This window comes from Panthera tigris, chromosome A2 (assembly GCF_018350195.1).
Source record: "Panthera tigris isolate Pti1 chromosome A2, P.tigris_Pti1_mat1.1, whole genome shotgun sequence".
Classification (NCBI taxonomy): Eukaryota; Metazoa; Chordata; class Mammalia; order Carnivora; family Felidae; genus Panthera; species Panthera tigris.
This window is the reverse complement of record NC_056661.1, coordinates 106,205,631-106,217,995: the sequence shown is the minus strand read 5'-3', so window position 1 is coordinate 106,217,995 and position 12,365 is coordinate 106,205,631. Positions and strand designations below refer to the sequence as shown.

General features: G+C 36.4%; 1 protein-coding gene across 10 annotated transcripts in view; it reads left to right on the top strand.

The window, feature by feature from the left end:
- The window catches only part of DGKB (diacylglycerol kinase beta), a 713,599-nt gene that overhangs the window by 604,372 nt on the left and 96,862 nt on the right, over positions 1-12,365 (top strand). Inside the window, exon 23 of one of the 10 annotated variants that reach the window (XM_042967567.1) lies at positions 2,394-2,494. The exons of the other annotated variants lie outside the window; for them this stretch is intronic. Coding sequence (XP_042823501.1) covers positions 2,394-2,401 — 8 coding nt within the window. The 3' untranslated portion in view covers positions 2,402-2,494. Of the gene's footprint in view, positions 1-2,393; positions 2,495-12,365 lie in introns of those variants that run through there. 10 annotated transcript variants of the gene reach the window in all.

Here is a 12,365-nt window from a genome sequence, read left to right as displayed (position 1 = left end):
GCTGCAGTCACCATCTCTGGGTTGTTCCCTCCCATCCCTTTCACCCTCCAGCAATTTTTGTTCTCTTCCATTCAGGCAAATTTGAACTGATTAAATGTTCTCAGATTATGCAAGGACACTATAGGACAGAGTGACAGTGAATGCCCGATTGCACTTCACTCTAATTTCAACTGCCGATAAATTTTTTCTGGGTCTTGGAAAATGCATCAGTCTTCTAGGCAACAAATCCAAATATTATTTAATTCAGACTAGTGATTGATTCTTGACTGTGAAAAAAAAAAAATCTTAATGCCCCAACAAAAAGAATCTGTATGCCTCTTCTTGTCCAGAGTACCTTCCCCAAGCATTATCCTCCCTACCCCTAACACACACATGAAGTCTTATTCTAGGTGCCCATTAAAGATTCAATGCAGCCAGATATATTGAATAAATGGTATTACAAATTCATATTGGCTTACAAAAAAGTGAACATTGAACAGGATTCATGTTAAGCCTTTTCACAGTTAAGCAAAAGTTTTCTTACTACAATGTCTGTCACCTTTCGCTCATCAGATTCTTTTAGTTCACTTGTTTATTCTACTCGGAATCCCTTCTAAATAAAAAATGTCATTATTTTGTATTGATATCATTTGAAGTCTGTTTACTAAGTTCCTAATAAATGCCACATCTGTGTTTTTGTTAACCGTGGAAATCAGGAGTGTAATCACGGCTCAGATACCTTAAAGCCTAGACCCAATAAGAGTTATTCCTCTTATTTAATTAGAGGGGGCAGACATAGATGAAGTAGAGAGAGGGTACTTGTTCCTTCCTAGTCCTTGCTCCACTCACCCTTCACTCACTTTTTCTTAATACTTTTCATTATGCTACTACTTGTGCACTGTACCTTCAATTTTGTATGTATCTGCTTCTTCTCTGCCTTCACCATGAATATCTTTTTTTTATTTTATTTTTTTAATGTTTTATTTATTTTTGAGACAGAGAGAGACAGAGCATGAATGGGGGAGGGTCAGAGAGAGAGGGAGACACAGAATCTGAAGCAGGCTCCAGGCTCTGAGCTGTCAGCACAGAGCCCGACCCGGGGCTCGAACTCACGGACCGTGAGATCATGACCTGAGCCAAAGTCGGACGCTTAACTGACTGAGCCACCCAGGCGCCCCTCACCATGAATATCTTAAGAAGAGCATCATTCTCTCTCATACTGCTGCAATAAGCTCCAGTTTACCTCCCAGCTACAACTTTGGCCTTATTCTATTCACTCTCATCACAAAAGCCAGAGGAATCTTTTGAAACACATAAAGAAGATTCTTTCATTCTCCAACTTAAAATATTTTTTTTTATAAAATACAGAACAGTTGCATTTCCAATATCTGTACGTTTGAAAATTTAATACATCAAAATGAAATTTTAAAATATTGGAATGGAATTCAATATAAAATACTATAGATCAACTTTAAGACTACCTGCTTAAGTGGTATGTAGAGGAAAAATTATACACCTGTAGTATAAAAGACTAGGAAAAATGAAAGACTGAAAATTAAGGAGCTAAGAAATCAACTCACAAAATTAGGGAAATAGAGCAAATGCAAAAAAATATGAAAAGAGAAATAATATAAAATGAGAGAGTAAAAAAATAGTAGTAAACAAAGATTCAGTAGCTAAGCAAATAAAACAAACTGGTTTTTGGAAAGTCTAATAAAATGGACAAAATGCTGCTAAGATTTAAAAGGAATGATCAAGGGGTGCGTAGGTGGCTCAGTCGGCTAAGCTTTTGACTTCAACTCAGGTCATGATCTCATGATCCATGAGTTCAAGCCCTGCGTCAGGCTCTGTGATGACAGCTCAGAGCCTGGAGCCTGCTTCTTCAATAAATAAATAAATAAATAAATGTTAAAAAAAATTAAAAGGAATGATCAATAAGGAGTGAAGAGAATCATAAGAGAACATTATCATAAAGATACTGGGATTTCTGGATTATAGTTTTGGTTCACAAGTCTCCAAAAGGTAAAGAGAAGAGGGACTGAAATATATGTGCATTTCATCTCAAACTTAGTAGGTGCTGGGTGATCTTTGCCAACTCAGTTCAACACGGTCACAGCTTGAATGCAGTTTACAGAAGAGTGAATGGCAGTTGAGGACTTGTAGAAAATAAAGGGCAAATTAACTATGCTAAAAGCTTAGCTGTGAAGAGAAGAGGAGGAAAAGAAAAAAAAATTCTGGGGGGATAGTACAAAGCAAATCAAGGGGCTTTTCACAAACTACAGAGAAGGAATCATTGGAAGAAGTAAGTTCGGGATTTAGGAGTAGGAACCCGTAATATTATGTATGTGTGAAAGTCTGTATCAAGGATATTATCTTACGTCTCTCTTTTTTTTTCTTCACTCTCACATTTACAGCAGCCTAGTGGTCTCCAAATAAGCTCTGGATATGCTTCCTGTTTTACAGTCCTTTGAAATTATTTCAAGAAGTCTTTATATATTTTTTTCTTTCTTCTCACTTAATTAAGGGCCCAGGGAGATGCTTCGAGTCAAGTAAAATGTCTTTAATTGAATTCTGTGTCTTGATCTTTATCGTCATGAGTATACACGTATTGACTCTGCTGATTGCATTATGTGTAGTAGCAATAGGAGGGTGATGAATATTAAAATATTTTAATCATTAAAACACCTCTAATTAAATTATTTTATTTTTTCCAAGGCTTAATATGGGAATGTTTTCATTTTTATTGCACCGTTTACATCTATCTTTTTCAAGTTTGTTGATTGCAAATAATTCTTAGCTAGGCAATGGGAGTCAGTTTTAAGAGAAGCTTAATTTAGTTGGTTTGACACCACACTTAGACTTCATCACCTTGTCCTCCACATCTGTCTTTTCTTTCGTAACCTTCTATCCTGGTGTAACTCATTCTTTACCTGAAAAATTTGTGATTTTTTTTTATATTAAGTTTAACTAATGAATCAAATGTGGTACTCCATCAGCTTCCATTGGCTGCCCTGCCAAATAGAAGAGAAAAGCCCAATTATTTACACTGGTAGGTACTAAGGAACATTTTTCATTCTAGGGAAATGTTCATTATTTCTAAATACCTATAGTAGAAAGAATTCTTTGTGAGTTTTTTCTAATGATTATTTATTATTTTTGAGAGACAGAGAGACAAAGAGACAGAGCGTGAGTACGGGAGAGGCAGAGAGAGAGAAAGACAGACACAGAATCCAGAGCAGGCTCCAGGTTCTGAGCTATCAGCACAGAGCCTGATGGCGGGGCTCAAACTCAGGAGCTGTGAGATCATGACCTGAGCCAAATTCAGATGCTCAACCAACTGAGCCACCCAGGCACCCCCTCTTTATGAGAAAAGTTTGAGATGGGGTAAAAATAGGGATTCTATTTTTCTATATTTTCTATTTTATTAAATTCCTCTATTCTGTTAGGTTTTATTTTTTTAGTTCTTATTTTTTAGGATAAACTTGAGAACATACCATTCATTGTGTTTGCTCTGGAGGAACAGGAAGACAAAGAAAGAAGCACAATTTTGGTTATTTAGAAAAAGTTTTAAAATATTTAGAAATAGCTTACAAATAGTAATAATTGGGGCGCCTGGGTGGCTCAATTAAGCGTCCGACTTCAGCTCAGGTCATGATCTCGCGGTCCTTGAGTTTGAGCCCCGCATCGGGCTCTGGGCTGATGGCTCAGAGCCTGGAGCCTGCTTCCCATTCTATGTCTCCCTCTCTCTCTGCCCCTCCACCGTTCATGCTCTGTCTCTCTCTGTCTCAAAAATAAATAAAAAAAAAAAACATTATTTTTTTTTTTTTAAATAGTAATAATTGAAATATGAAGTACTGTGTGTGTGTGTGTGTGTGTGTGTGTGTGTGTGCACGCGCGCGCACGTGGGAGAGAGACAGAGAGAAGGAAAAAGAGAGAGCTGATAAAACATATGGAGAATACAAGGATGTGGAGAGGAACTTTAATAAAGAACCTGAAATCTACTCTAGGACTCAGTGTAATAATAATATAAGACAGGCATCCATGCTTTCAATTCAAATTTTGTTTCTTTTCATATCCTGGGAAAAGTTACTCATCCCCTCTGTATTTGAAATTTTGTATCTGTGAAATGTTGTTCTTTTTCTCCTCCCTTCCCCCTTCCTCCCCTTTCTTCCTCTTCTTCCTCTTTCATAAATGATAGTAAAACCCACGTGTTATTGAGTCTCAACAACTTGTTGTCAGGAAAATGATTAATAGTTACATTGGATAACCGTAAATAACTCAAGAACTTCATGCACATAACCCTCAGGAGTTTAGCAGCTGCACTTAGTTGTCTGAATATAAAATATCTTTTTACCCCCACATGATCCTTATACCTTGGTCAGAACTGACCCTGGTGACTTGAAACAAAGTCACATATCGGCACACCCCATATTTTAAAGAACAGTGAACCCTGGCAGCAACATAACACAAGATACTGCCTAATAGAGGTGTCCACCTCAGAAGGTGACTGACTGACTGGATGTTTCTGTGTGTGTGGAATTGAAATGGAGGAGGAGGAGGGAAGGCAGACAAAGGAGAACAAGAGGAGGTGAGTCCTGATTGTGGAAGAGTCAGATTGCCTTCATAGAATAGACACACAGTTTTGATATAACAAAAGAAGGGGAGAGTTATTTTAATTTACAACTACAAAGAGAAGAAGATTTTACTGAATACGTTTAAAAATTCGTCCTCATCACGTATTGAAAACTCTTGACCACAGGAGAGGAAAAAATGTTGGATGCCAGAGAGACTTCAGATCTAAGAGCATTAAGGATAGAGAAATAGGGAGGTATAGCTATTTCAGTAGCTAACCGTCAGTTATTAAGACTAGGTAATATGGGCCCTCAAGGAAATGGTAGACAATCCAGTACCCATAGACTGGGGCCAGACAGCTGGAGACCCAGAGAAGGGCATAGACCCATGACTGAGGGAACTCATCTCTGTGCCACTCTTGTGAAAGTTACTCCCAGTTCCTTAGCCAAAAAAAAAAAAAAAAAAAAAAAAAAGGTACAGCTTGATATTAGAAGCTACTGGATATTATTTAAAATTATGATTTGTTGTGGAGTGCCTGGGTGGCTCACTCGATTAAGGGTCCAACTCTTGATTTGAGTTCAGGTCATGATCTCATGGTTCCTGAGATTGAGCCCCATGTCAGGCTCTGTGCTGACAGCAGGAACCCTGCTTGGAATTTTCTCTCTCCCTCTCTCTCTCAGTGCCCCCCCGCTTGCCCTCTCTCTCTCTCTCAAATAAACACTTGAAAATAAATAAAAAATAAAAGGAATCATAATTTGTTATGTACCTTTATAGTGAATTGTATGCCCTTCTTAGCACAGAAGACAGATATAGACATTTTCTTTACAGTCGGATAAAGTTTGATACGGTTTGGCATGGTTATTAAGAATGTGGCTACAGAAATTAGATTATCTGCTTCTCAATTCTAACTCCTACATTTGGCAACTGTGTGATGTTGGGCAAGATACTTAACATGTCTGTCCTTCAGTCCCCTCATCTGTAAAAAGGGATTCATTTTTAAATGCATAGCATAAGGTTTTTGTCAAGATTAAATGTGAAACACTTAGAGAAGTATATGACAAGTGATCATTATCTAATAAACATTAGTCATTACACTTAGAATTAATTTTTTTATCCTGGCGGGGGTGGCTCAGTTGGTAAAGCATCCAACTTCGGCTCTGGTCATGACCTCACTGTTTTTTAGTTCAAGCCCTGCATGGGGCTCTGTGCTGACAGCTCAGAGCCTGGAGCCTGCTTCAGATTCTGTGTGTGTGTGTGTCTCTCTCTGCCCTTTCCCTGCTGTCTCTCTCTCTCAAAAATAAATAAACATTAAAAAAAATAATTGCCTATGTATAAATGTATAAATAAATAAAATATTTTAAATATTTTAAAATAAATGTTTAAAACAAATATTTATTTTAAACATTTAAAATATTCATCCAGGGTTACCTATAGATCCCTGGGCTAACTGATGCCTTCAAGAACATTCCAAAAAAACCAACTAAGAAATGTCCCTTAAGTCTCTCTTTTTATAGAGAAAGCCAATTTATAACCAGAATACTAGTTATTTGCAATAAGATACAATTGTCAAATAAACCTTTGCACTATGATATAGCCAATACATTCTCTTCATGAGGACGTGTTAAATGAAGGGTCAAATTATTATAAATTTTGTTGGTAAACTTGTCCCTTAGTTAAAATAGCCTGAAGTACTCTTACTCATTATACCATTAGTCTTACCAAAGGAACCACAATGTTTAGAAGTTGGGGGCCACTTAGGCTCCCTACCTTTTGGGCAGCACCTACTTTTACGATTTCCATTTTCCTAAATTACCTGGCTTACTCAGCTTCTTTGTTTTAGTTTGTGACATCTTTTTCCAGACAGGAATGTAACTAAACATGGCATGTTTTCTGTGTTTCGGCTTAATCAATTCCAGTCAAATTCCAATCTTCTTTACGTGACATTTCCCCTAAATAATCATATGTAATCATAATTAGAGGTCGAGGGGCGCTCGGGTTGCTCGGTCGATTACACATCTGACTTCAGCTCAGGTCATGATCTCACAGTTAGGTTCCTGAGTTTGAGCCTACATTGGGCTCTCTGCTGTCAGAGCAGAGCCTGCTTCAAATCCTCTGTCCCTTCCCCCTCCCTGCCGCACCCCTGATATAACACTCTCTCTCTTTGAAAGATAAATAAATATTTAAAAAACTTTTTAAATAAATAAATAAAATCAAAAATCACTAACGTAAATATCAGTAAAGTTTCCAGACATTGCAATAATAGGGGTGCCTGGGTGGCTCAGTCATTCAAGCGTCCAACTTCAGCCCAGGTCATGATCTAGTGGTTGGTGAGTTCAAGCCCTGCATCGGGCTCTGTGCTGACAGCTCAGAGCCTGTAGCCTGCTTCAGATTCTGTGTCTCCCTAGTATAAATAAATGTGATGGCTAAATTATTTTCAAATTTGGGGAAGACTCTTCTGTGACATTTCCCTGAATCGTATTCCTCTTTTCACTCAGAAATTACTTCATATGTGGCTCTCTCTCTACAGATGAGATATAAAGAATAAAGGTAATAAGAATTGTGGAGTCATAAGCATGACTGGTATTTAGTGACATGGTGCTACATTTTATTAAAAAAAACAGATTTTGAGAAACCTGTTAATGGGAACAATGGAAGTGGATAAATTCATTCTTACTCCCCTCTCCTCTAGCTTTTTAACATTCTTATTATTCCAGGCCTGATGCATGTTCTGTCTTCTCTTTATGTCTTCCCCAATCTTTCTCATTTTGCCAGAAGTCACTTTATTCTCTTTATATGATAATAAGCACCTGGAAAGTACCCCCACATGCTGCACACAGAATCTCTCAAAATACCTTAGGCATATAGAAGAAAAATATCAATATAAAATTAGATTTAATAGTCTTCAATCTTAATATTTAGAGAATAAAGGTAGAGGATTTTGCCAATATGAAGTAGTAGAAATTGGGCTAAAAGTTAGTTATTATGATCCCACTTTAGTTTCAAATGTTTGCAGTAACTATAGGAATAAAAAGGACAAAGTGAGGGTCATTTTGAAGAAAGAATTGACAGTGTCATGGAGTAATTTGAGCAGGAAGCTGTAATCAAAGGCAATTGTAGTCTCAGCTTTATTGGGAGAACAGTGGTCATATTAAGAGGGGAGATTTTTATTTATCAGCTACACTGCACTGAGGAAATAATCCAACTTAAATATTTTATCTCTGAATACGGGACTTGAATGGTGATGTGCTTTGGTATACTGATGCTTCAAAAGACATTCCTAAATATTTGTTTTGGAAACTGAAATGCCATACTATGCTCTAAAAGTGTGGTTTCCCTATTTTGAATACTTTCTTAGGTATGAAATGTTGGGGATTTCAGCATATATAATCTTGACTTATTTATTTATTTATTTATTTATTTATTTATTTAGAGACAGAGAGAGAGAATGGGGGAGGGGCAGAGAGAGAGGGAGACATAGAATCCGAATTGGGCTCCAGGCTCCCAGCTGTTAGCACAGAGCCTGATGCAGAGCTCAAACCCAGGAACTGTGAGATCATGACCTGAGCCAAAGTTGGACACGTACCAACTGAGCCACCAAGGCACCCCTGACCTTCACTTTTAAATATGAAATCAAGATATTTGAGTTAGTTATTCAATATTAAAATCTAATAATTAAGATCCAAATCCCTGTATTTCTTATCACGACCACTTTCTATTCCTTGTTCACCTTCTTTGTTTTGCCTGCTGCTTGAGGGAACTAGCAATAGGCTTCCACACTTTTGAGTCGCATTTGCACAATACCTTGTTACATGCCAGTTCTGATTCCCACACTTAGTAGGCACTGGGTATACCTTTGGCAACATTTGTACAGCCCCAGAGCAATAAGCAAATTTCCCCATTAGTCTCTACTTTTCCATTTTGCTTGTTTTTTTTTTTCATTTTCAACTCTCTTGGTCTAAGAAAAGGTAAATCCCCTAAAAATAGGCTTAATGCATTTGCTTGTGGACTTTCTCATTTTTTTTTGCATTTGATATCTGAAACTGCTTTTAAAAAATTCTTCTATTACCGTGATTCTCTCCCCCTTTCCTATCTTCTTCGAATCTCTAGTCTTCATAATGTCACCTCTATTAAGAAATATGCTTATACTCCCTATTTGCATCAAGTCCAAATTGTAAACATATGCAGTATTTTAGGTACACCCAGAAAGCTTCGAATACTTTGAAAAAAAAAAAGCCTTCCTATATTTGGATGTGGTTCTTGTATATTTACTGCTGCTGACACTTCTATAGAACTTAGAAACACTAACATCATCTTCACTTATTATTATTGACTTGGAAGTTATGAAGGGTATAGTTGAATTTAAGGACTATGACCTTTCTCTGAGGTCACCAATTAAATTTTATGACTTATCTTACGAAAAGCTGGAGTCAAAAAAGGGACAGAATAACTTTTTCTCCCTTCAGGTTGTAATATAATTTATGAACAACCGTCCAGATTCACTCAAAGTATTTCCACAATGTAAGATATTGCTTTGAAGGGCCTGGGTGGCATTACTGGATGAATTCTGACCTAGATTCCTGAGAGAAGCAGGCCTCACGGCTCTCCGCTCCTTCTCAGACAAACAGTAATCTGATTCTTGAGCACAGAAAGCTGTCACGATTTGTGACCTTTACTGTGAGTGATATAAGCTAAGCCAAAGTAGAGACAGAATTACCTCTTACCTCGCAGAAAGTCACTCTTGAGGTCACCTTCAGGACAATGTAAGGACAGTTGCCCTACTGTTTTTTTGCCCTGTTGGGCCTTTCTGTTTGGCTGATTTATCCATCCTAGCACACACCCTGCTCCAGTAATTCAAAGAGAACTCATCCCACAGTGGGTGAGATCAAGACTGGTAACCACCGGAGACTGGTTTCTGTGAAGGAAAATTATGTCAGCCTGCAGGCAGGTCAGGGACTGACGGAATCAAATGAAATCGGCTTAGGTTTTCTCATTCATTGGGCATCATCTGCCTAATAAGTATGGGCTAAAGAATGTCAATTTGCTTCACACTAGCCTTTTTATATAGATGTGTTGAAATATATAAATTACTGCAGGTCAGTAAGTAACCTAATGCAATTTGTCCTATTATTTCAACTAGTTATTTTATATATGTTGTTTCTAAAAGTAATTTACTGCAAGGAATTTTCTTTATACTTTATTATTTAATCATTAGTTTGCAGTCATTTTATAATATTTGTAATTTTTTTTCTTGTTCTTAATAATGTCCCTGGACTTTGCATTTTATCTTTCTAGTGCTTACCTCCTTTCTGTTCTTATGTCTACAGAAATATTCTCATGATATAATTATATGTTTCTTAGAGTTCAGGTAAATCAATTTTACTCATTCATTTTACTTTGCTTTCCTACTTTTGGGTAAAAGCCAACCAGTTAAGACAAAATATTTTCAAATTTAATTAAAATTTTAAAAGCCTTTAATTTGCACTCTTTCTTGTTAAGTATGTATAAGCTGCTTAAAAAGCTTATTTCTTCAGGACAATTTTAGGACACACAAAAGTGCTATAGAATATTACTTATATATGTCATTTTTCATAAGCTGTATGAGTTGGGTTTAGGAACATAACATTCAGATCTTTAATTTAATATATCAGGATTTATGTAGGACCGTTCTTCCCATGGTCAACGTACTGAGAATTTTGATAACCTTTATAAAGAATTATGGATTGCCATGGAAGAGAATACTAAGAAAAAAGTCTTAGGTAGGGGAAAATGTATGTTTGAATGACTAAATGAAAATAAAGTTACTGATTGTTTTATATCATGAACCTTCATCCAATATGCAGTATACACAGGAGTTATTAATATTATGATTTATAACAATAATAATTAATTAAACAACCATGGAGCTAGGTTAGAAGGATATATTTAATAATCCATTGAAAGAGTAAGTCAGAACACAATTAAGTCACACTTCCAGACCATATCTTGATGGTGCTTGTGTTTCTAACCAGTGGTAGGCGTTTATTAGTGAGAATCAAAAAAAGAGGACAGAGGTCACATGGACATGAAGGCCACATATGACCATAGCTGCTTGAAGGAGAGTTGGAGAGACCCTCTCCAAAAAGTTTGTGAAATGATTAAATCACAGTTCCTGCAAATTCAATAAGGAGCACATTGAAAAATTTTCAACCACCTTTGTGGCTTAAGTTCACTTGTTTTAATAGCACATTCTGTGAATCTTTCTACTCTGTTACCATTTACTGAAAATGTCAGTTAGGGTATTAAGAGTTAATTACTCATTGACTGAAAGGCAGCAATGGAGAGCAAGATGTCAGCACAGAGAGGCAGCCCCTTCTAGCCTCATGTTCATTTTTTTTTTTTCTCTTTCTTTATGCTATAAGTAAATAGGAGACCCAAATGGCAGAAGCTAAGCCCTTTCACTGAGAAGCTTTCTTTTGGGGAGGGAACAAAGGGTAAGGGGGCACTTTCTGACATTTCTGCCTGAGGGTATTGAAAGAAGTAGGTAGTTTTTTTTTTCCCTTATGAGTTGTATTATGCCACAGTGAGAGCCTGGTAATACGAAAGCACAAATGTAGGTTTCTTTGGAGAATCCTGGATGACATGGGCCAAAATAAAATCATTTGGTCATGTATCACTTAATGATAGATTACTCACTCCAAAGATAATAGCTTTTAAAATAATTAAACAGTTGTTTAAACATTGATACTTCTTACTGTTTTGGTACCAATTCTTTTATGATTTTTCATAAGTACTAGATAGATATCAAAGAAAATTACTGTAAGTGGAAGCTAGGCTTTGGAAGATTGCTTTGGTGTTATTTTACAACTATGGGACTTAGGATGTTGAAAGAATTTAATGAGGAGAGTTAATGAAATCTCTATAGCAGAAATGTGTTTTCTGGTTAATTGTCAATATTTTGGCAATATGTAATTGGTGAGGGAGGATTTAAGACATCTGTGTAATTGTACTATTTTCTCTTTGCTTGTGAGCTATGTCCTCACTTTTTCTTTTGTTGGAAATAAAACTTAGTGTACAGTGACCAGTAAGGTAGTAGAATCAAATTGTGTTTTAGTTATATCTACGTGTCAACATTTAAACCTAACATGAGTTCAATAGGGTCTATAAACCATAATATGGTAAAGTACCTATATCTCTATAGATTTATTTTTAGATAAATCCTGTCCCATATTAATCCCCTATGCCAACTAAACTTCAATCAAATAATAATCAGACCAACTGGAGAGATGATCTCATCACCAGAGACCCTAATTTCATGTTATTTTAGAAACCATAACCTATATTAATAGGCTACAGTGGAAGTTTTTAATGAAAGTAGATTTTAATGAAAGAATAGTGCTGCTTTAAATATGAAAAGTCTAGGCTTTCCAAACCATGGAATCTTTTGCATTGTTCAGATAAAAGTCCCCGTCCTAACCAGAACCAATTCTGCAGGTCGTTTTCAACATTTAAAACTTAACCAAACCTAAATAGTGCACGAGAACTTTGTCATGATTCTTGTTGTTTCTTTTATTTTGCTTATCAAAATTGAAAGAATTTCTTACTGTCATGATTCACATGTCTTGCATTTGAAGGGATGACATTGTGGTTGATTTTGATGGTTCTTTATGTTCCTAATAGTTATCATACCTCATTGAACAAATTAACAAGTGTCTGAATAAGGAAAATAGCTATTATTCCCAAAGTCTACAAATCATCTGATGTGAAGATTTCACCAAGAAACAAATATAGGCATATTTTCTCCCTCCCCCCCCTCTCTCTCTCTCTTCTCTGAGTTT